The 26,035-nt window shown below is 34.2% G+C and overlaps 1 protein-coding gene and 1 non-coding gene across 2 annotated transcripts; one reads left to right on the forward strand and one right to left on the reverse strand.

Moving 5' to 3' along the window:
* The first annotated feature begins 1,136 nt into the window (after positions 1–1,136).
* LOC132162327 (probable LRR receptor-like serine/threonine-protein kinase At3g47570) lies at positions 1,137–16,798 on the forward strand. Its single transcript, XM_059572574.1, has 6 exons — positions 1,137–1,445; positions 2,988–3,065; positions 11,901–11,953; positions 13,428–13,904; positions 13,983–16,135; positions 16,365–16,798. Exons 1-6 carry the CDS (start codon positions 1,137–1,139, stop codon positions 16,796–16,798), a joined length of 3,504 nt encoding a protein of 1,167 aa, XP_059428557.1.
* A 7,344-nt stretch (positions 16,799–24,142) lies between these two features.
* Positions 24,143–24,249, reverse strand: LOC132162679 (small nucleolar RNA R71). The gene has a single exon (XR_009438258.1). It is a non-coding gene; the product is annotated as a small nucleolar RNA R71 (small nucleolar RNA).
* Between the last annotated feature and the right edge of the window lie 1,786 nt (positions 24,250–26,035).

Here is a 26,035-nt window from a genome sequence, read left to right on the forward strand (position 1 = left end):
AATATTGGGGGCCATTGGAAAATAAATGCTTCTTTATCTTTCATAAAAAAATATACAAAATTGTTAAATAGTAGTAAATATGCATTACTAGGTGATTTTTTTTAAGTTTGGAAGACTATAGTATCATAGTGATCATGTATTAAAAAATTGCAGAGTATGGGATGGGTGGCCAAGTTTTTGTACTTGGAGATATTTCTAGCTTTGGGGTGTTGGAAATAATTTTGGATGGTACACAAATTCTCATTGATATAAAATAATTACAATATGAATATTAACAATAAAATAAATAAAATACAAGAGATGAAAATAGAGTATGAAAAGATCTCACAATGCTATAGCATCATGCAAGAGCGTTGTCCTTAAAGGTTGATTCGTGCCTCCCGGAGTGTATAACTCTGTGCGATCGGATCCTTTGACACACAACCTCCTAGGATTAGACTATAGCGTCTACCTTCGTTAAGGACGCACTTCCAATAACGAAGACTAGTAGAACAACCCTTTGATCTTCTTGATAAAAAAAATCGCAAAGAGAAAATAGAAATTGAATAGAATAGAATTCTATGCAATTGGTCTTCTAAAATAGGACAAAACACTTTTATAAAGAAAATGAGTTTGTCTTTCTTTCTTTCTTGTTGCAAACTCACTCTACCCTAAGATTGTGGATGTTTTCTTTCTTTTTTATAATGTCCAAATGGTCATAACACCAAAAACGGTAAAACATTTGTTAATAATAAAATAGTCAAACTACAATAAAACTTGTTAAAGACTAACGGTCAAAACGGTAAAAATCAATTAAAACTAATTTTTATTTAATAACTCATAGCCAAGTAATAAATACAAACGGTCATAAAAGTTATATCTCATAACCAAGTAATAAATGCTAACGGTCATAAAAGTTATATCTTATAACCAAGTAATAAATACAAATGGTTATAAACCAAAATGGTTAAAGATGATTTTTATTTCTCATAAAAACTCATGAAGATAATATCAAATGATAAAACATTTTCAAATGACTAAAAAATGAATGTTTGTAACAAATATTACAACAAGTACTCTTGCTGGAAATGTTCGCTGGAAAAAGACCTACCGACAATATATTCAAAGATGGCCTTAGCATTCACAATTTCATTACAATGGCTTTGCCGGAATGTGCCATGGATATAGTGGACTTGTCAATGCCTTTTGCAGAAAGTGCCAGTGATGAGACAAATAACAATGACATTGAAGAAAGCGCAAGAATTGAAGAAGTTGGTCGTCATTTCAGTGCAAGAAGCAGAGTGGAGGATTGCTTGGTCTCAGTGTTGCAGATTGGACTCTTGTGCTCTGCAACATCACCTCAAGAGAGGTTGCCCACAAATGATGTTTTCAACAAATTGAGGGCAATTAGAGACACATGGGTTTTGATGTTGTCCAGCGTACATCACCAGTGGCGGAGCCACGTGGTACCTTGGGGTGCCACGGCACCCCCAAGGATTTTAAAATTTTATTTTATTTTTTTAACCCACGGCACCCTAAAAAAAAAAAAAAAAAAAAATCTTTTTACAATTTTACCTACCCTACCCATTACAACATTACCCAATCTCCCGCACCCTGGCACCCCCACCCCTTCTCCCGCACGGCGCACCCCCATCCCCATTCAACCCAATCTGTTAACAACAAATAAATTAGTCCCACCGAGAAAAAAACCGTTCCCTTTCTCAGTTTCTTACCGCTTTGGTGCTTCATTAGGCCTCAATATCTAGCAAATCGACGGCCAAACAAGCCGGCTACAGATTTTAGTCAAATTTCTAGCTACAGCCTACAGGTAACCATGAAAGCAAAATGGATAAACTTAGTGCTTAACATTTTTATTTTCTTTCACTTTCTTCAAGTTTCTCAGCAACCGAATAGAGGTGGATGTATATATAATTCTTTTAGGTGGAAACTCCAACAGGCAACAGTTGGTTGTAGGTGTAGCTTGTTTTCTTTGAATCTTTTATTTTGTTTTATTTTCACATTATAGACTTGTAGTATATTTAATTGGCCTTATTTTTCTGTGAATTTCTTCTCAATGTTCTGTTGAAATTGCACATGTTAGGTATGATTCCCATGATTTAATCTTGTCTCATTTCTTGTTAATTGTTATGCTTGATTCTGGTTGTGGTTGTATTATACTCATTGTTTGTGATGTATTTAGGTATGATTTTCTATTATCCGTGAGTTCTTTGCACATGACTAAATATTTGTGCACACCACATGTTTGACAAAATGCCTAAGTGACATTCTTGAGCCACTTACCTTGATTCATGACTTGAATTGCTCTTGTTTATTGTCATTATGGTTTAAGCTTTGATTGTGAGGGATATAAGCATATGTTTCCTTTTTTGGCCTTGCTCAAACTTAACACGCATCACATGTTTGATGTAATATCTCAATGATGTGTAGTTGGTCAAATTTCCCTTATTTTTCTTGGAGTGATTATGGCCAAAGACCGTAAAGTGCAGTTCTAGACACTTTTTTTTTTTTGATATAGTGTTAACATGTTACATTTCTAACATATCAATTTTAGCACATATTTATGAATTTTTATAGATATTTTTTGTGATGCATATATTGTGTGAATTACCAAATTTTTAGGACGCCAAAAAATTTTTAGCGACACCTTCAATATAAAAATAGCTGGTTCCGCCACTGTACATCACCAAGGGCAAACATAACTACCAACAACACCACACTCCAATAAGATAACGTCCACCCAAATGCGTTGTTATCATTTGTGTTTTATCTTCTACTTTTCTTACTTTTATTTCTTATTGCATAAGTGGTATGACTTTATAAGGTGAGTAATTTAAACCAATTGGTATCTGTTTGTTTCGTTAACCTTAATTTGTTGATATTACAATTTCCATCAGTTATTTTGGTCCTCTATGAATTCACAATGAATGTAATTTTAGTTTTTCATTGCTGGGTGTATATAAGGTGTATTCTTGGTTGCTTTGTTGCAGCTAGAACAAGGCGAGCAATGGAGCGGAAATCTGGTAGGAGACATTCAGTGGCTTTATCTAGTTCAGGGTTCAAACTCTGTAATTTTGTTGAATATAGAGGATAGAAAGTTGTTTATAAAAGAAAATATACGAATGTGACATAGTGAGAATCTCTTTCCTAAGGAATATTTTTGGCCATCTTTAACATGAACTTTGAGCTGGTTCCAATATTGTGTTTGTGCAGGTATGCTAGTCTGTATTTCTGCATTAATTGCATTGACAGTTTATCACTATTTTGGCAATACTATTAGTGACTCATTCATATGAGTACTTTTTTTCCTTTTCATTTGGCTGTGATAAAAGGATGGACATCATTGTAATTTACTCATGCTTTGCATGTCTGTGAGCTGAACTTGATCTTCAAATTCGATCCACAAGGTATGTCCAGTGTCCACTATGCATGCTTTATGGCCAACTTTTCTATTCCCCTGGCATTTGAGGATATATAGTTTATATGTTCACCTAGCCGCCAATTTATAAATGAGTCAAGCTTTTCAGTAATAGTATCACAATTTCGTTTTTACTTTATATGGATGTGAAAGTAAGCTCATTTGATGTCTTTTACCTGATCAAGTATCTACTATTTGCTGTGAGTTGTAGGACTAAAAACAGAGGAGTCAAAAAGAGTACGGATATTGAAATGCTACAAACAAACCTCATTGTATTTGTTCAGATTTGTTGTGAGTAATAAACCTTAACCGAGAGGAACCAAAAATTGGATGTGTATCTTGTAGGACCAGATTGGTGTGTCCATTGTTTTTGTTTTATGAAATAGTATATATAATCTCGTGTTTTTTTTTTTTTTTACATGTCTTTAGATGTCTTATATAAAAGGGTGTTATTTTTAACTATGATATGGCTCCTTTTTAGAAATGTCCTTGTTACTTAAGTGACTAACATTTTTAAAGGAGGAATAATACATCTTGACTGAGTTCTTGGGATAAAATCCTATTAAGCTTTTCTTGATGCAGCATGATTTTTTTTTTTTTTTTTTTTTTTTTGCACTGAATGATCAATTTAATGGTTTTAAATGCAGATTTATTTCATGGAGAAATGCACAATTATCTTTATATTTAGGATGCTATAGCAAGTCCTTATGTGATCCTTTAGTTGTTTAAAGGGATTTTGACTGAAAATGTATAAGTTTTCCAATTATCTTTATAGTTAGCTGTTGTCAACTTAAAAAGGGTCATCTATACCCATTAACAGCCACTATATCCTCAAAGATGGTGCAGTAAAAAGCTTTCAGGAGTTTATGTTTCAATTTATATAGATGTCCTTAACACACTATCATGATACTTTTAGTCTATAATTCTACTAGTAAAGAAGTTATATGTTTGTCCAGAAATTATGTATACATAAGTGATAATTTGTTTCATTATGTCTAGAAAAAAGGTCAAGGTATTTACTCTGGATGTTCCTTAATTAACCCACGAGTTATTTGAAGCTATTCAAACCCAGACTTGAAATGAGGTAAAGAGACAACATATATTAATTGCTACCCAATGTCCAAAACTATGACAAATAGAAAACTGTCTTACATCTATTAAATGACGACTGCTTACATAGAAAAGTGACTTTTTCAATAACAAAATCTATGAAAGGAAAATTATTCATTGGAAAAATGCCCACTTATCCAACTACTTCTCCCATTTCCTATTTAGCCCGTTGAGGGGGTGTTCCTTTTGTTGAATAAATCTTGCTTCCCCATTTCAAATTTATGAGCTGCTCTGTACTTGTATTTATATGCTGAATATAGAAAAGCATAAAAATTTAACCTCAAAACTGTAAAAGACTTAAAAAAGGATATAAATTTTTGTGGGTGGAACTATACTAATATTATAATTGCTTTTAGACCCTTCTCTCTCCCTCTCTCTCTATATATATGAGAAAGAGAAGGGGGGATAAAATTGCCAACATTTTTATATTTTGCTGTTGTCAATACAATCCAAGCATGTATCTATTGGACCATTTGCAATCACCGGTTAATGCAAAAAAAAAAAAAAAAAAAAAAGAGTAATTCTAAAAGTTCCTCTTGTGTTCCTTTTAAATCCCTTCAACAATGATGTGACTATTAAGATTACCCTTTGATCAAAATTCAATAATGATTAATCATAAGTCTAATGATGATTTTAATAATCACATCATTCTTGGAAAGGCTCAAAAGGGATACAAGAGATACTTGTAGCATTACTCTAAAAGAAGAGACAATTTCATGAATAAAGCATCATTTGCATTTATTCACAAAATCACAATAAGAAGCCCAACTCTGTCATTCAAGCAGCCCAACTCTTTGCATCCTTTGTCATTCAAGCAGCCCAACTCATGAAGCTTGTTGAGAATTTGGGCTGCTTGAATGACACAGCCTGCCGAGCTATTGGTATGGGCTTGAGAGGCAATAGAATTATAGAAGCCCAATATAACGTTAAGGAATATTTATCATCAATACACATGAGGAATACTAGGTTTACAAACACATTTTACAAAAAAAAAAATTTTACAAACTAATGTGGCACAACATAATTGGATTTCTCAAAATTTGAATTTATCTCATATCCAATCATGTTATGCCACATCAATTTCTAAAAGCTTTTTATAAAATGTGTTTCTAAGCCTATCATTTTCCCAATACACATGGGTAGAGATGCAGGACAATCAAATTAAAAGTTCACAAGACCTCTAGCAGATAGCAATGAACTCCCATATCTTACTTCCAAGAATTCCGAGGAGTGTATATCCGTGTCGGCACGTCCTAACAAGCTTTTGTGTTTACTTTTTCTATTTTGCATTTTGCAGGTAAACGACAAAAGCTGTTCCAACAAAGCGGAAATTGGAACTCCGGACATAACGAGAATATACAAAAATGTGTTTATTTATCATTATGTGTTGCTTCCAACAACATTCATTGCACAGTCCTAGGTTATAGAGGCAGTGTAATCATAAAAGACAGAGTAATTTTAGAAGTACCTATTATGTCATTTTTGTGTCCCTTCAAAAATAATGTTGCTCTTAAAATTATCATTTGATCAAAATTAAATAATGATCAATTACATGCTCAATGGTGATTGTAAAAGCCACATCAATCTTAAAAGGACACAAAAATAACACAAGGGTAACTTGTAGCATTGCTCTAAAAGACATGTTGAAAGATTATAATCCTCAGTTAATACTATTCCACATTCTAAATGCCATGAAAGAAAAAAGCGCTCATAGCAAATAACATGTGAAGCAATTTCATCCTTGGAAAGTTGCTCGTTCTTCTTGGATACAACAATTTAACTGATCATTTTGCGTAAAATTTCCATGATTGTTTTCAACTGTAACCATAACTTACACTAGAATTTATCATACCTAAAATTCTTTTATGTCAATAGCTTCGAGATTTTCTTGAGAAGCTCTTCATTTAGGCTATGTTTGTTTTGGCATAAAATGATTTTAAAAAAATATTATAAATATTTTTTCGTGCTTTGTGTGACAAAAATAATAGTCTACGAAAAATATTTTCGGTTTGACAAAAAAAACTAACTTCTTTAATTTCGGTAAAATGATTTCCCTTTTTTTAAATCGCAAACTATTTTTTGAGTTTGAGCTTATAATTCTCATATCAACGAATCCAGCAAGAACGTCGTAGGGACTTCATCAGGCCACCGCTAGGACTTGGTCCAAACCTCACAGGACCTGGTCGAAACCCCGCTAGGACCCATTATGACTCACAGGGACCCGATCATGATTTTTGGTATGTGCCAAATATAAAAATATTATTTTGTTGAAAACATTTTTGGTCGAAACCAACATAACCTTAGTTTCAAATAAAACTAAGAAAAACCATAAAACCATTTCATGGTAAGATTCGATTTTACCGCTGCTACATGTGTATGTTACACATTATTTTTAAAGTTAAAGGTCATTCAGATCTATAATCTATTGCTTGCAAATAGACCACCCAACAACTATTGTATGAAATAGCAACCAAATGTCTTTTCATAACAACAGAATGAAAATGATGTATATATAAACAAATCAAAATCAAATCAAAATGATCACGCAGTAAATCTGCATGACCAGATTCTTTGTTCTTAATTTTCTACTGGTACATTATTTAAATGTACCAGATCTTCTCACCATGTTTCATTATTTAAATTTATCATTGAAAATCTGGTCCAGAAGTTTGCCACGCCATCTAACTATATTCAAAAATTTAGTTCATTTTTTTTTTTCCTAATAGAATGTGGTCCAGAAGTACCCTTAACTAATCATCTTCCAAATTTGTGCAAATCGGTCAAATGGTGGAATTAGATTTCCATGGAATTAATTAATCATATTCCTTGCAAATTGATTTGCTTTTGAAAGTGGATGGATATTACTCGATCTAGTCTTTGCGCGTGCACAACATGGTCCAACGAGGTAATCAATTAGCGGGAGAGTTTTTCTTTTTAATTTTGTGCAATTGGTTAATGATGAAAGAAATAGTCACCACTGGAGCAAATCGTGTGTTAATGATCTTTAAAATAATCTAATTATATATGTCCATTAATAGATTTTATATATATATGATTTCAAGGTGGATTGAAATCTCTATTGGCATCATAGCTACCAGTAAATCATAAACAAAGACCACTGAAGTGTGTTTGGTATGGACAGGTTGTTAGTTATAGGTTTTAGAGTTATTTTTGGTGCAATTAATGCATTTCACACATAACTAATCATCTTCCAAATTTGTGCAAATCGGTCAAATGATGGAATTAGATTTCCATGGAATTAATTAATCATATTCCTTGCAAATTGATTTGCTTTTGAAAGTGGATGGACATTTGTGGGTGGATGACTATTAATTGGTTAGTCTTCGCGCGTGTACAACATGGTCCAACGAGGCAATTAATTAATTAGCGGGAGAGTTTTTACTTTTATATATTTTTGGGCAATCGGTCAATGATGAAAGAAATAGTCACCATTGGGGCAAATCGTGCGTTAATGATCTTTAAAATAATCTAATTAAATATGTCCATTAGTATATATATATATGATTTCAAGGTGGATTGAAATCTCTATTGGTATCATAGCCACCAGTAAATCATAAACAAAGACCACTAAAGTGTGTTTGGTATGGACCAGTTGTTAGTTATAGGTTTTAGAGTTATTTTTGGTGCAATTAATGGAATGTAAACAAAGCAAAACAAATGATAGAGTTGGGCCTCCCTTAATTTTTCATACAAGATGAAAATAGTGGAAAATACTTCCCAAAAAAAAAAAAAAAAATTACACATCTTAGGTTTCATCTATTAAAAAAGAGTTTGAATCCACATGTGAGGGTGAGTGTTAAGTATTAATTAAGTGATTAAATTTAGTTCTTCCTATCAACTTAAAATTTTGGAAAAAGTGGTGACTTAACAGAACTCATAGAGAGAAAGTGGCTTTCGTTAGGGTATAAAAAAGAGGTTAGTCATTGCTATCTAATTAAGACCCCAAATATAATTAAAAGAGATTATCAATTGCAAAGATGAAAACAATTCAATAGGCAGAAAGAGAGAAAAACAAGAAATTGCCAAGATAGAATAAGACTCCAATTATTGAAAATGTTTGTCAGAGCTCTCTAATTAAAGACCTAATTATGGTAAAATTATTTAATTTCTGGAAATTAAAAATAAGGGTTAACTTCATAAAGACCCCATGAACTTCCACCCATTTTAATAAGACCTCAAAATTCAAAAACTCTCAATTTCACCTCACGAACTTCTAATTTGATGCAATTTAGCCCCTTTCGTTAGAATTTGGAGTTAAACAGATCACTCACTTTTAATATGTGAGACCTAACGCATAAAATATTTAAATGAAATGAGAGGTAATTGATGAAGTCAAGGTTTGAACTCAAAACCTTTGGCTTTCATACTATGTTAAAACATCACATACCTCAAAAGTTTAAGCTAATAGGAAGAGATAAATTTAATCATTTAAATCAGCACTTTAACACTTATGGGGTCAAGCTTTATAGAAGGATGGAAATCATAGTTTTTCAACTTGTTTGTTAATTTAATTTCATTCATCCCAAAATAAAAAAAAAGTTAGCAAACAAGTATTAACTAAATATCACCGGTTTCCTACTAAGGGCATATTTGAGGACCTCAAAAGTGCGCTTAACACACTTAAAGCTTGTTTGAGAAAAAGATAAATATATTATAAATCAGTAAATTGTCACTCACATATACAGTATAACATTTGACCAATCCAAAACAATATAAACATACCCTTCTGTCTTTTTCCCAACATATTCTCAGCAACCAAATAGAGAATACGAAAAATATCAAACACCCAGAAAGCAAATCGACCAATCACCAAAACGAGAAATACCCGTCAAAATCAAACCCAAAACGACCACAAATGCTCACATAACCATGCGGAAATTAAAAACCCCAAAACATAGACGGTGTGTTTTGAGAGGGACTAACGGGTGTTACACAAATTTGAGAAAATTTTATGGTGGGGATTTATTTGACATTTGGATTAACCCAACGAGTAAAAAATTAAAAATTAAAAAAAAAAAACCTTAAGGATTTTACAGTTTTAGCGGGTTGACTCACGGATTTATAATATATTTAGCCTTGAAAAAAAAAAAAAAAAAAAAAAAAAAACCAGTTTGGTAAAAAAATTCAAAGTGCTTTTGAAGGTCAGAAAGCCTAAAAATGACCAAAACGCACTTTTGGCAAAAGCTTAAAAATGGAGTTTTTGCCAAAAAAACATTTTTTACTTTAAAGCACTACTTCTCAAACACAATCTAAAACGTCCTGGGATCGAACCTTGATTCTGTCAATTCACCCCCCACGAGTTTGAACCCACACGTGAAGTTGAATCTTAAAGTAATGATTAAGTAATTAAATTTACATATTTCTATCAGCTTAAGCTTTTGAAACAAGTGTTAAATAAGTTGTTGGAAAAACGCTACTAGAATATAAGATCATAATAAAACATTTTACTTCAAATAGCACATAAAGTCCTATCCCACTTCAGTGTATGATTGTCCATAAAAATACATAGATAGACAAAATTTCCATGGAATTAATCGTATTGCTTGCAGATTGATTTGCTTTTGAAAGTGGACCGACATTTGTGGGTGAATTCAAAAACACGATTTTTACAATTTTAAAAAGTAGCGAACTTTCAATTTAAATTTTTTTTACAATTTTTACCAAACGTTTTACAATTTAAAAAAGTTGCGATTTCAAAAACTTAATTTTTAAAAATACAATTTTTAAAATTTCACTAATTGAAATTGCAATCCAAAATGGACATTTAGTCTAGTGTTCGCGCGCGCACAACATGATCCAACGAAGTAATCAATTAGCGGGGAGAATTTTTATTTTTATATATTTTTGTGCAATCGGTCAATGTTGAAATCTCTATTGGTATCATAGCCACCAGTAAATCATAAACAAAGACTACTGAAGTATGTTTGGTATGGACTGGTTGTTAGTTATAGGTTTTACAGTTAGTTTTGGTGAAATTGGAATGTAAACAAAGCAAAACAATTAATCCTAGAAAACAAAGCAAAACAATTAATTCTAGCTACTTGAGAGAGTTGGGGCACCTCAATTTTTCATACAAGATGAAAATAGTGGAAAATACTTTCCCAAAAAAATATATTTCACATGTTAGGTTTCACCTATTAAAAAAGAGTCTGAGTCACATACGAGGGTGAGTTTTTTTTTTTTTTTTTTTTTGGTACGAGGGTGCGTATTAAGTATTAATTAACTGATTAAATTTAGTTCCTATCAACTTAATATTTTGGAATAAGTGGTGATTTAACAGAAAAAGAGAAAGATGGAAAGTCATAGAGAGAAAGTGGCCTTTATTATGGTATAAACAAAAGTTAGCTCTCTAATTAAGACCCAAATATATTTCTTCAAAAAAAAGAAAGAAAAAAAAGACCACAAATATAATTAAAAGAGATTATCAATTGCAAAGATGAAAATAATTCAATAGGCAGAAAGAGAGAAAAACGAGAAATCGCAAAGATAGAATAAGACCCCAATTATTGAAAAATGATTGTCATAGCCCTCTAATTAAAGACCTAATTATGTAAAATTATTGAATTTCAGGAAATTAAAATAAGGTTAACTACATAAAGACCACATGAACTTTTACCTGTTTTGATAAGACCCCAAAATTCAAAAACTCTCAATTTCTCCCCTCGAATTTCAAATTTGATGCAATTTATCCTATTTCGTTAGAATTTGGCGTTAAACAAATCACTCACTTTTAATATGTGAGGCCCAACACATTAAATATTTAATTGAAATTGGAGGTACATGACAGATTCAATGTTGGAACTCAAAACCTTTGGCTCTAATACAATGTTAAATCATCACTTATCCTAATAGCTTAAACTAATAGGAAGAGATAAATTTAAGGGTTAAATACTCTTTTGCCCCCTAGGGTTTCAACACTTTATTTTTTTCCTCTTAGGTTTTCATTTTTATCGTAGGAGGTACATGTGGTTTTCATAAAAACCAAGATGATACCTTTGTTAAAATTCCATCCAAAACTTAATGGAATGCAACGTCAGCACCAATTAAATGTTGTCACGCGTCCGATAATTTTGTTTTAAAAAAATATATTAAAAAGATTAAAAAATATATTTTTGAAAAAAAAAAAAAAATTGGGGGTGGCTCTTGGCTGGTTTTGGGGGTGGTTGCAGTGGCGGATGCAAAGGGGTGCACGCCCCCCCCCCCCCCAAATATATATTTTTTTTTAAAAAATAAATTAAGGTAATTTTTTAAAGTCTTTTCATAATTTCCTTATTGTTCGCTCGGTCAAATATATACACGGTAGTTTGTGTTTCTTGTTGATTAATTATTTCCTATTTTGGCATATCATCCTCAGGGTACAGTGAGGGAAATGGTGCTGGGATCAAAGCTTCCTGGCTGTGAGAACAGGTGCTTAAATTGCAAGCCTTGCATTGCCATTCTTGTCATTCCTTCTCACGCAAAAAAGGAAGCGTTTCAGTGCAATAATATCATCTCATGGAGAAGATGATGGCTATCTTCTCTCCTGGAAATGTAGATGTGGAAATAAGCTTTATCAACGGCCGGATGGGGGTGGGTGCCTAAGGGGGTGGCCAAACCGGCGAGATGGGGTGGCCAGGCCACCTCCAAACTGGCCAAAGCCACCCCTAATTTTTTTTTTTTAATATATATAATCTTTTTAAATTTTAAATTTTTTTTTTTAAAAAAAATTAATTATATGACACTTGGCGACATTAGATTGGTGTAGACGTGATGTTCCGTTAAGTTTTGGACGGAATTTTAACAGAGGTATCATCTTGGTCTTTATCAAAACTACAGTTACCTCCAGTGATAAAAATGAAACCCGAAGAAGGAAAAAATAAAGTGTTGAAACCCTAAGGGGCAAAAGAGTATTTAACCCTACATTTAATCATTTAAACCAACACTTTAACACTTTGGAAAAAAGCTTTATAGATGGATGTAGCAGTAGCATCTGATTTCCTCATAGTTTTTCAGCAATTGTGACGTTTGTAAATCATAGTTTTTCAGCTTGTTTGTTAATTTATTTTCATTCATCCAATAAGAAGAAGAAAAAGAAAAAAGAAAAAAAAAAGGGAAGAAGAAGATGTGAGCAAACAAGTATCAACTAAATATCACGGGTTTCCAACTAAGGGAATGTTTTGGGATTGCGTTTAAGGACCTCAAAAGTGCATTTAACACCCTAAAAGCTCATTTGAAAAAAAAAAGAAAAAAGAAAAATCGGTTTGGTAAAAAAAATTGAAAGCGCTTTCAAAGGTCAAAAAGCCTAAAAATGACCAAAATGCACTTCTGGTAAAAGCTTATAAATGAAGCTTTTGCGAAAAAAACGTTTACTTAAAAGCTTTGTTTCTCAAACGCAATCCCAAACATCATGGGATCGAACCTTTACTCCGTTAACTCACCTCCAGGAGTTTGAGCGCACACGTGAAGTGAAATGTTAAAGTAATGATTAAGTGAATAAATTTACCTCTACCTATCAGTTTAAGCTTTTGGAACAAGTGTTAAAGAAGTTGTTGAAAAAAAGCTACTAGAATAAAGTTCATTATAAAACATTTTACTTCATATTTCCATAACTAGGTTCAAATTTGGGACGACAAAGGTTGCAGCAAAGAAAGCAATGAAATTGAATAGATATTAAAGAGTCGTCCGACGAATTTCATTACCTATAGGTGGGCCAACAACTATCAAAATGAAGTTTGAATTGCATGCGTCACTACACTCTACTAAAAAGATGCTAGGCCTCGCCATCTATATTATCCCAATCGCTTGACCCACTAAAATTTGTTTCCTTTTGACTCATTGGAAATTTTTCATATTTTCATATCATACAAACTTGACTTGGACCCTTTGATAATTATATTCCCAGCCAGATGAAGCACTCTTGTCTGCATTCAAAGTTGATTTTCTTCATATTCTTTCACGGAATTCTTCTCTTGTTTATGAGCCCAACTTTGAAATCTGCAAGATTTCCAACTTTTGCAGATGAGTCCGATCGATTGGCGTTGCTTGCCTTCAAGAATCAGATTAGTGGAGACCCACTTCAAATCATGAGCTTGTGGAATGACTCCACCCACTTCTGCAACTGGTTCGGTGTTACATGCACCCCCTCCAGTAAAAGGGTCATGATTCTCAACTTACAAATTCAAAGATTGAGTGGCACCTTAACACCTTCTATTGGAAATCTTACTCACCTTACTGGAATCAACCTGAGAAACAATAGCATCTATGGTGAAATTCCTCAAGAAGTGGGCAGACTAGGGCGCCTGCAACATCTTAACTTGAGTTTCAATTCCTTTGGTGGGAACCTTCCAAGTAATCTAAGTCATTGTACACAACTTATAATGCTTGATGTTGTTTACAACAAGCTTGTTGGGCAGATTCCAGAGCAGTTCAGTACATTGTCAAAGTTGGTTTACCTGAGACTTGCTGTGAACAACCTTACAGGAAGTATCCCAGCGTGGATAGGAAACTTTTCTTCTTTGTTTGTTCTTTCCCTTTATGAGAACAATCTAAATGGGAGCATACCTAGTGCGCTTGGTCGTCTATCAGTCTTGGGATTTTTCAGTCTTGCTGTGAATAATCTATCTGGTACTATCTCTCCTCTCATTTATAATATATCTTCCATATACCATTTCTCTGTTACTGGAAACCATTTGCATGGAAGCCTTCCATCAGATGTTGGCCATACTCTTCCTAACCTAAAAACATTTTTTAACGGTCTTAATAGTTTCACAGGACATATTCCCATGTCATTGTCAAATGCGTCTAGACTTGAAAAGCTTGACTTTAGTGAAAATGGTTTCACTGGGACGGTGCCTCAAAATCTAGGAGGTTTGCGTGGCTTGGTTCATCTGGGTTTCGGAGAAAATAGACTTGGAAATGGGAAAGTTGGTGACCTGAATTTTCTGGATTTTTTGGCTAATTGTACAAGTTTGGAGGTCTTGGCTCTCGATTTCAATCAATTTGGTGGTGTACTGCACAACTCTATAGCCAACCTTTCCTCCCAGTTGTGGTGGCTTGCTATAGGTGGAAATAAGATACATGGAGGCATTCCCATTGGGATTGGCAACCTTGTTAACTTGACCTATCTGGAATTACATGGTAACAATTTGGGTGGTCCTCTCCCCGATGCACTTGGGAAGCTCCAGCAGTTACGGGTACTATATTTGAGCAAGAACAAATTTTCAGGGTCGATCCCATCCTCTTTAGGTAACTTGACTAAATTGATAACGCTCCTCGTGGATGAGAACAAATTTGAGGGAAGTATACCCCCAAGCCTAGGAAACTGCCAAAATTTGCTTAAACTAAACCTTTCTACTAACAATCTCAATGGTGCCATACCAAAACAAGTTATTGGTCTTTCATCCCTTTCAATTTATTTGGTCATGTCTCATAATTCGTTGATAGGTACACTACCATTTGAAGTAGGTAACTTAAAAAATCTTTGGAAGTTAGATCTCTCAGATAATAAATTATCTGGTGAAATTCCAACTTCCCTTGGTAGCTGTACTAGTTTGGTGAGTTTGCATTTGGAGGGTAATTCATTTGAAGGAGCAATTCCTCCATCTTTGAAGACACTAAGAGGTTTAGAAGAAATTGATCTTTCGCGCAATAACTTGTCATGGCAAATTCCTGAATTTCTTAGCAAGTTTTTGTCACTTAAGCATCTCAATCTTTCTGATAATGATCTCTTTGGGAAAGTGCCAAGTGAAGGGATTTTTTCGAATGTAAGCGCAATTTCAATCTTTGGAAATTACAAACTATGTGGTGGTGTCCTAGAATTACATTTGCCAACATGCTACAGAAGTAGTACACGTGCATCCGTGAAACGCCTTGCACTCAAAGTAGTAATTCCTATCATATTGGGACTTGTTCTACTGTGTTTTTTCATCACATGTTGTAATGTTAAAAAATGGAGAAAGAGACCTTTGGCTGCATCTTCCTTTGTGAATAGGCGATTGGCTTGTATATCTTATGCAGAACTCTCAGCCTCAACTAATGGTTTCTCTGTGGACAATTTGATCGGTTCGGGTAGTTTTGGTTTTGTATACAAAGGAGTTCTTTCTAGCAATGGAGCAGTTATTGCAGTTAAAGTGTTAAACCTTAAACAACGAGGAGGTTCCAAGAGTTTCGTTAATGAATGCAATGCTTTGAGAAGTTTACGACATCGTAATCTCCTTAAGGTTATCACTGCTTGCTCAAGTATTGATCATCAAGGGAACGACTTTAAGAGTCTAGTTTTTGAGTTCATGTCTAATGGAAGCTTAGACCAGTGGCTACATCCTATAGAGGATGAGCAACATCAACGCAAGAGATTGAGCTTTATTCAGAGACTGAACATAGCCATGGATGTTGCTTATGCATTACAATATCTTCATCTCCATTGCCAAACACCGATTGTTCACTGTGATTTAAAGCCAAGCAATGTCCTCCTCAATGAAGATATGGTGGCCCATGTTGGTGACTTTGGATTAGCAAAGTTCTTCATTGACGCATCACATGATCCCTCCAAAAATCAAAGTATGTCAGACTTTTCAGTTGCACTGAAGGGTTCCATCGGGTACATTCCTCCAGGTTTGTTTTCAACCAATAATTTGATTCAGGCTAAAGTATGAACGAAAGTTCAAACCTAACTTTGATAGGTCCAAGTCAAATTCGTAGGTCGTTTTTTTTTTTTTTTTTTTTTTTTCTTTCTAATATGTCTAATTCTTAGGTCTTATATATATAAATATATAACTATAAATTCTTAAGTATAGATCTATAATATCTAGTGATCATGTACTAATGTATTAATAAATTGTAGAGTATGGGATGGGTGGCCAAATTTCTATACTTGGAGATATTTATAGCTATGGTGTACTATTGCTGGAGATGTTCACTGGGAAAAAACCTACCGATGACATGTTCAAAGAAGGTTTGAGCATTCAAAAGTTTACTGCAATGGCTTTGCCGGAACGTGTCATGGATGTAGTGGACTTGTCAATGCCCTTTGAAGAAAATGAAGATGATGATGAGACAAATAACGCAGATATAGAAGAAAGCGCAATAATCGAAGAAGTTGATCATCATTTCAATCCTAGAAGTGGAGTTGTGGATTGCTTGATCTCGGTGTTGCAAATTGGATTGTTGTGCTCTTCAACATCATCTCATGAGCGTTTGCCCACAAGTGATGTCGTCAACGAAATGAGGGCAATTAGAGACGCATTTTCCCAAAGTGCCGTGTGCATCACCAATTGATGACAATATATATCTTGTAGGTCGTTATAAGGCATGTGCATGTTCAATGGGATCGGTTTAGGTTTAACTTATATATCCTAAGCATGGACCCCATAGATAGTTAATGTTTGGCGTGTCATTGTTATCATCTGTTTTTGTTATCTCTTATCTCTGATCAAATAAGTGCACGGTAGAATGTTATGAAGTGGTGTAATTTGAACTTATTGGGATCTATGAGAATTATTCAGTTTATCCTAAATTCCTTGGGAATGTGACGTCTTTGATAGCTTGGTGAGACTCCATATACAGTTGTGTTGTGTTTTTCATAAGTGTTACATCAAAGTGGCCGGTATGTATAAGCGGCAAAGGCTCCTATTTGTGATTTCATTTCTAGCGCATGTTTTCATTATAATTTTATTTATTTATTTTTTTGTGAAAGTGTTTTAGAAAAGAATAGCAAAAAAAATATTAAAAAACAATAATGAAAAATAAAACAGATGTTATTGAAAAAATCATTAAATTTAAACGGCAGTTAATTTCTATCTTATGAGGACCGGCGGTTAATTACAACAAAAAATACTCTTGTTTTAGCAATCCTAAAACCATTTTGTACAATAAATTTTGGTTCTTTTTTAACCTACTTTTCATTAACCGCATTGTTAATGAAATTTCTTAATATATATCTATTGAAGATATATGCACCCAAGTACGAACGTATTGTCAAAACAATTTAAAACCCAAATGCCCACTTAAACAAACGTTATAATTAAATACTAAAATCGGTATTATTTCATCCATACAAGCAAAAAAAAAAACAATTTTGTTAATGAACAAAAATATGGATGCTCTCTTTTAATCTCCAACTTGCCAATAAAATCCTCAAAGAAGACCACAGCAACATTTCAAAGCCAATCCAAGTCAAGTAGATTCCGCCTTCAGCAAACTTGTTTTAGCTTAATTTTGTCCCACCCATGCACAAAATTTCGCCATTAATGCTACTACTATGTCAAATGATCAGGATCTCTTAAAATTTTAAAGAAATAATAGATCACGTTTTTAATTGGTAACATTTTGAAGTGTTTCAATTCCTAAAAATGACCTAAATTATATAATTTGAGAATCTATAATTTTAAAAAAAATTGTAAGGGATCCTAATCCCTTTCATTTTCTTCCCTTACTATTTCTTTGAACATTTATTTGAAAGAATAGTTAAATGGTATAGGGAAATGATAAGGAAGTTATTGTGAGCTTAAACAAACCGAACTTAAAAATTTAGTACTAGTTTGATTCTAGTCTAATGCATGATCATGGTTGGGTCAGGCTCGAGCTACATGCTTTACTGTCAAGCTCGGCTTGGCCTGGGAACAAGAGCACCAGTGGCCTTGCTTGGGCTTCAATACTAGGCCTTATTGAGATGTAATATGATCCTCTTTAGTCCATTTTGGATTGGAGAATATCCAGTTAATGGTTAGGATCTCTTAAAGAGATTCCGAGGCCATAAATAAGACATTTGTCTCATTAATAAAAAAAAAATATTATATATTTTTTTAAAAAAATTATAAAAATTAGAATTTTTATAAGACCTTTGGGGGTGGCCGGACCACCTCAGTTGGGGCTGGGGGTGGCTTCGGCCACCCCGGAGGGGTGCTCAAGGCCCAAATGATTTTTTTATTTTTTTGTTTTAGTTTGGGTTTAGGGGGTGGCCGGACCACCCCCAAGGGCCATGGGGTGGTCCGGCCACCCCTGACCGGGTATTGGGGTGGCTCTCAAGCCACCCCCAGCTAAAATGGGGTGGTTCGGCCACCCCCTATGGCTAAGATGCGATGGTCAGCCACTCCTTATTTTTTTTAATCCAAAATATTGTTTTTTTATTATTATTTTTTTTTGTAGTAGGACAAGTGTCCTATTTGTGGCTGTAGGATTTCTAAGAAGAAATCTCATCTACGAACTGGATATTCTCCAATCCATTATGGACACGAGAGGATCCTATTCCCATTGAGATACGACAAAGGCATGATAATAAAGACTACTTAGATAATGCAATATTAAAAATGAACTCTATGGTAGCGTGTATTAAATTTTTATGAACACAAGGTTTTGAGTTTTGACTTCCATGAATGATCAATGGGAGAAATTGTCTTCTATTTTTAATAAATCTCAAGTAAACTCATTAGTTCTTATACGTTACAAATAACAGTTATCAAGATTTTAAACCTTAACAATTCTCAACTACACGTTACAAACTTGTCCACTTCAAGTATATATACATATAGGAGTTATAATAGCATGGAAATCTAAGAACTATGTTCTAATATATAGCGTGCTTCATTTTAGATATATTCTCAATAATATCTTCCAAATGAGTAATGAGTTGAAATGGAACAACCACTCTTAGTCTTACATTACAACAAAGGCAATGGCGAAATTAATGTCCACTTTCAAAAGGAAATCAATTTACAAGGAATTTGATTCTGTGGAAATCTAAATGTGTAATGCATTTCACACATAACTAATCATCTTCCAAATTTGTGCAAATCGGTCAAATGATGGAATTAGATTTCCATGGAATTAATTAATCATATTCCTTGCAAATTGATTTGCTTTTGAAAGTGGACGGACATTTGTGGGTGGATAACTATTAATTGGTTAGTCTTCGCGCGTGCACAACATGGTCCAATGAGGTAATCAATTAGCGGGAGAGTTTTTACTTTTATATATTGTTGGGCAATCGGTCAATGATGAAAGAAATAGTCACCACTGGGGCAAATCGTGCGTTAATGATCTTTAAAATAATCTAATTATATATGTCCATTAATAGATTATATATATATATGATTTCATGGTGGATTGAAATCTCTATTAGTATCATAGCTACCAGTAAATCATAAACAAAGGTCATTGAAGTGTGTTTGGTATGGACCGGTTGTTAGTTATAGGTTTTAGAGTTATTTTTGGTACAATTAATGGAATGTAAACAAAGCAAAACAATTGAGAGAGTTGGGGGCCTGCTTAATTTTTCATACAAGCTGAAAATAGTGGAAAATACTTCCAAAAAAAAAAATTACACATCTTAGGTTTCACCTATTTAAAAAGAGTTTGAGTCCACATGTGAGGGTGAGTGTTAAGTATTAATTAAGTGATTAAATTTAGTTCTTCCTATCAACATAAAATTTTGGGATAAGTGGTGATTTAAAAGAACTCATAGAGAGAAAGTGGCCTTCGTTATGGTATAAAAAAGAGGTTAGTCATTGCTCTCTAATTAAAACCCCAAATATAATTAAATGAGATAATCAATTGCAAAGACAAAAATAATTCAAAAGGCAGAAAGAGAGAAAAACCAGAAATTGCAAAGATAGAATAAGACTCCAATTATTGAAAAATGTTTGTGGGAGCTCTCTAATTAAAGACATAATTATGGTAAAATTATTTAATTTCTGGAAATTAAAATAAGGGTTAACTTCACAAAGACCTCATGAACTTCCACCCATTTTAATAAGACTTCAAAATTCAAAAACTCTCAATTTTACCCCACGAGTTTTTAATTTGATGCAATTTATCCCATTTCGTTAGAATTTGAAGTTAAACAGATCACTCACTTTTAATACGTGAAACCCAACACATAAAATATTTAAATGAAATGGGAGGTAATTGACGAAGTCAAGGTTCGAACTCAAAACTTTTGACTCTGCTACCATGTTAAATCATCACATACTTGAAATGTTTAATCTAATAGGAAAAGATAAATTTAATCATTTAAATCAGCACTTTAACACTTATGGGGACAAGCTTTATAGATGGATGTAAATCATAGTTTTTCAACTTGTTTGTTAATTTATTTTCATTCATCCAAAAAAAAAAAAAGAAAAAAAAGAAAAAGAAAAAGAAAAAGTTAGCAAACAAGTATCAACTAAATATCATGGGTTTCCAACTAAGCGCATGTTTGAGATTGTGTTTGAAGACCTCAAAAGTGCGTTTAACACCCTTAAAGCTTGTTTGAAAAAAAGATAAATATATTATAAATTCCTGAGTCAACCTGCAAAAACTGTAAAATCTCTATTTCTTTATTTTATTTTTTTTAGAGTTTTTACTCCATGGGTTAATCAAAATGCCAAATAAATCCCCACCATTAAATTTTCTCAAATTTGTGTAACGCCCGTTAGTCCCAATCAAAATGCACCATTTTTCCACATCAACATATTAATTTTTTTTATTAATTTAATTTAAAAATTAATTCTAAAAAAAAAAAAATTGAACAGATGGCCAGAAAGCCACCCCTTCCTCTCTGTTTTTGGGTTTTTAATTTTCGCATGGTTATGTGAGCATTTGTGGTTATTTTGGGTTTGATTTTGACGGGTATTTCTCGTTTATCGTTTTGGTGATTGGTCGTTTTGCTTTCCGGGTGTTTGATATTTTTGGTATTCTCTGTTTGGTTGCTGAGAATATGTTGGAAAAAAAAACCGAAGGGTATGTTTATATTGTTTTGGATTGGTCAAATGTTATACTGTATATGTGAGTGACAATTTACTGATTTTTGTTTCCTTGGGTTTCAGTGATGGTGAATTTTAGCATCCAAAATTTGAATTCCAAAATATATAGATTTACATTTTTAGACAGTAATAAAAATGCTTTTCAATTTTCAATACCCATTGATTATCAAATATATAATCCCACATACACATCTTTCACTTGCTTGTGTGGTGTAGATAACACTTCTCTTTATAAATATTTGCTTGTATGAGCGCTGAACGCTTGTACCAAACTAAATTGTTAAAAATTAAAAATTGTTATCCTCTTTATACCCAGCTGATCTGCATTTGCGCGCCAAACTATGCTTCTGTCGGGTATCCATATGGATAGCAGGAAGAAATCTGAGTTGTTTTGTTGGCGAAATCCGAAGGCAAAATCACCAGAAGGAGAAACCCATGAAGAGTTATCAGCTGCAGAGAGAGAATCTGCCACAGTAATGTTGGCATTAGTTTGAGCAAATGGCAGGAATCGGTAACAGAAGAAGTAGCAAGGTAAAGAGAGTTTGAGTGAGAGTAAAAGCCATTGCCAGAAGTGATGTGTGCCAAATATTGCATATTTGGACCCCTTAATTTACTTGTGTTAATCCTTTAGCTGTGTTATTATCTGATGTTTTGTGTTAGTTTTGTGTTTTTAGTGTTTTGTAGGTGTTGAAGAAAAACTACTTTTTGGAAGAAAACATACTTTGAGAAGACCTAGATGATGTGGTTAAGTTTAACCAAATCCAAAAAATGGGTAAATCGGATTAAGGATAAGATTGGATAAAATTTCGAATTGGATTCAAATTCAGATTCTACATGTCTCAGTATTTTGACCATAATTTTTCGCTCACATATCCGATTGAGGTGATTCAAGTGGCGTTGGAAAGCTAACTCAAAATACTACAATTCATTGTGAGATAGGATTTTCCTAATTCGGACGTTTACTATTCCAAAATCGTCCCGTAATTAAATGGTACAAACCTGGACGAATTGTATCCGATTTCAACTTGTAAAACCCTAAGTTTTAGGTCTATAAATAGGGAATTATCAGATTAGTTGAGGGGGCTACGAATTTGAAGATTGCAGAGGAGAAAGAAGAGAGTTTAAGGTTTTCCTAACTTTTGAATCTCTACTTTGTGATTCTTATTTGTAAGTACTCGATTTTACATTATGAATTCAATCAATTTTGTTTTGTCTTTCAATAACATGAGAGGCTAAACCTTCAACTAAGGTTGAAGATGAAGCCTCACTTATGATTAGCAACTTTGTTTCATGTATGTAATATTTCCCAATTTAATGGTTTAATTGCTTTATTGTTTTACTTCTAATCAATTGGATTGAATAACTCTTGGATATCTTTTGTGATTCAAGGATACACTTGATGATTTAAGATTATTCAATACAATTGATTGCTTGGTTTTCTTTGTTAAAAATTGGATTTCCCCTGTGATTTATTCTCTGGATACAATTGATGTTTTGATAAAGATTGGATATTTTCTTGTGATTTACGGATACAATTAATGATTTGATCGAATATTGGATTTCTTTTGTGATTTGGGTTATGAATGGATACATGGGATCTTTTGATTAATTCTTTGAAGCAATAGTAAAACAAACTTAAGATTTATATGTGAGAACTTTGGGGAATATTATAGATCATGAAATTATGTTGTTATGAATTTGTGAGTGCGGATTCCGAAACCTTAGTGCTTCGTCATAAGATTTCAATCACTTTAAATTGCTTATGCTTTGGCTTTTTCATTCAAACAAAAAAAAAACTCTCAAAAATTTGGAACTAGACTAGGGTTTAATTAATTTAGATTTAAAATTGCTTTCAAGAATACAATTCCCTGTGGGTTCGATCTCGCACTTGCAATCCATTAACTACAATTGATTCGTGCACTTGCGAGTTAAATAAATTTGCACAACAAGTTTTTGGCGCCGTTGCCGGGGAATTGTTTATTTTTTGAAACCAATTTATTTCTAGATCGGTTTTATTCTTCTACTAGTTATAATTAGGATTTTATTTTTCTGCAATTTGTTTTATTTGTGTTACTAATACACCAAAAAAAAAAAAGATTTTTCTTTTTGTTTTTTGTTGTTGTTTTGTTTGTGTTACAGCCCTGCTACGATCGAGCACACTTGTGGCCAAGACAGCAACCGCAACAGTTCAGTAGATTTTTGCCAAAATCTTTTGGTCCTTTTTTGTGAGTTTTTAGTTTCTGTTTAAATTAATTTCTGCTTGCAATTGTGTTTAGTTAGTTTAATATAATTTAATTTAGTTCAATTCATTTCAGTTTTTAGTTTGTTAGTTTGTTAGTTTGTTAGGTTGTTAGTTCCTTTTTGCATGTTCGGTCGTAGATCTTTAAATCTGGAGTTAAACACTTTTGATCCCGAAATTGAAAGAACGGCGAGAGAGAATTTAAGACAGCCATCAAACTCACCCACCAATTCTCAAAGTTCCGAGTCTGATTCGGAAAAGTCTATTAAGATGGGAGAACGAAATCAACCTAGATCCCTTAGGGAGCTGTTCGTACCCAATATTACCAACACACCATCGTGTATAGTGTTGCCAGCTACTCGCTTCGAGCTGAAGCCGAGTACAATAGGCCACCTTCCTGCATTTAGAGGATTAGAGAATGAGGATCCATATGTTCATGTGAGGATTTTTTTGGAAATTTGCGACATTGTTAATACACAAAATGCCCCAGCAGAAGCGGTGCGCCTTCGGTTATTCCCTCTGTCCCTACATGATAGGGCGAAATCCTGGCTACTCAACAATAGACCTGGATCTATCACTTCTTGGGATATGTTGCAAAGCAAGTTTTACCACAAGTTCTTCCCAATTTCCAAAATCAATGCCCTCCGTCTACAGATCACCAATTTCAGACAAAAAGAAGGGGAAAGATTCACCGATAGCTGGGAGAAGTTTAAAGAGCTTACTATAAAATGCCCACCCCACGGGTTTGAGAATGAGGTGCTAGTTCAAATTTTCTACAGGGGACTAACACCAAGTGAGCGAAACTCGCTTGAGACAATGAATGGTAGAGAATTCTTAAGTCTTACTGGGGATGAAGCTTATAAAACTTTGGATGAAATGGCTGAACGAGCGCAACAATGGGATTTTCAAGATAGTTGGGACAGACAACAACCCGCTCCCAAGACAGGAAGCATCTATGAGGTGAGGAACGATGCTGAATTAAGGGAGGAGTTCAAGGTTCTCAGGCGTTCAGTTTGACACTATGGTCCTAAACAAACCAGTGAATGCAGCAGATACTTACCACGTTGATGCATGCGGGTTATGTGATAGTCAAACGCACTTCACTCAAAACTGCCCAACTCTGTCAACAGAGTACCCAATTGAGCAAGTCAATGCCTTCAATGAGTACAAAAAACCCACCACTGGGCTGTTTTCCGAAACTTACAATCCAGGGTGGCGGAATCACCCCAATTTCTCTTGGAAGCAGAATCAGCCATTGAACCAAAGAGATACCACTCAAGCTCAGAATCAGTTCAGGTCATCTCAACAAGCTCAACCGCCTGTTTATCAGTCTACCACTCAAGTGCCTGCACCACAGTCATCACTGGAAGACATGATGAAAACATTAATAGAAAAAGTCGACCGGTCCAACTCCCAAGCTATACAAGAGCTCAAGAATTCTATACAAGAGCTCAAGAATTCCAACTCCCAATCTGTACAAGAGCTAAAAGGTTTCACCAATCAAGCCATACAGGAGCTGAGGAATTCCAACATGGCTAATAGCAGAGACATACAAGAACTTAAGCAGGCCATGATCAAGGTAGAAGGGCAAGTTGGCCAGATAGCAAATCAGGTGGGGGAAAGAGAAAGAGGGAAGTTCCCTAGTCAACCCTTGCCTAACCCAAAAGGGCAATTTGTGATTGGAAGTTCCTCCGCCTCTATGCATGGTCAGGAGCATGTACAAGCCATCACCACTCTGAGGTCAGGCAAACAGGTGGATAATCAAGTGGTCATGCCTGAAGAGGCCACTAAGGCTGCAGAAGAGAAGGAAAACCTGGACAAGCCTGCGGAAGACACAAGACCGGACATTGCCATTCCGATTACTGAGGATCCTTCCAAAAAGTATATACCCAAAGCTCCATATCCAGAAAGGCTGAAACCGCCAAAGAAGAGCTCGAAGTTCGATGATATTTTGGAAGTGTTCAAGCAAGTGCAGATAAACATTCCATTCCTAGATGCCATCCAGCAAGTGCCTTCTTATGCCAAATTTCTGAAGGATTTGGTCACCATCAAGAGAAAGACGAACGTCCCCAAGAAAGCTTTCCTGACTGAGCAGGTCAGCTCTATCTTGCAATACAAGATGCCTGTAAAGTATAAGGACCCTGGATGTCCTACCATTGCTTGCAAGATTGGTGACAATCGAGTTGAGAAAGCTCTGTTGGATTTGGGGGCCAATGTAAATCTACTGCCATATTCAGTATTTGTTCAGTTGGGATTGGGAGAGTTGAAATCCACTTCAATTACACTTCAGTTGGCTGACAGATCCGTGAAGGTTCCAAGGGGAATTATTGAAGACGTCCTGATCAAAGTTGATAAGTTCTACTACCCTGTGGACTTCATTGTCTTAGATACAGAGACGGAAAATGCAGAAATTCAAGTTCCAATCATATTAGGGCGTCCCTTTTTAGCTACGGCTAATGCCCTAATCAACTGTAGAACTGGAGTCATGAAGATATCATTTGGAAACATGACAGTGGAACTGAACATCTTTGA

This window comes from Corylus avellana, chromosome ca9, assembly GCF_901000735.1.
Source record: "Corylus avellana chromosome ca9, CavTom2PMs-1.0".
Classification (NCBI taxonomy): Eukaryota; Viridiplantae; Streptophyta; class Magnoliopsida; order Fagales; family Betulaceae; genus Corylus; species Corylus avellana.

Coding starts and splice junctions, on each gene's coding strand:
- LOC132162327 (XM_059572574.1), top strand. CDS start 1,137: ATGGCTTTGCCGGAATGTGCCATGGATATAGTGGACTTGTCAATGCCT. Junction 11,954..13,427: donor CTTCCTGGCTGTGAGAACAG/GTGCTTAAATTG, acceptor TTATATTCCCAG/CCAGATGAAGCACTCTTGTC. Junction 16,136..16,364: donor CATCGGGTACATTCCTCCAG/GTTTGTTTTCAA, acceptor AATAAATTGTAG/AGTATGGGATGGGTGGCCAA.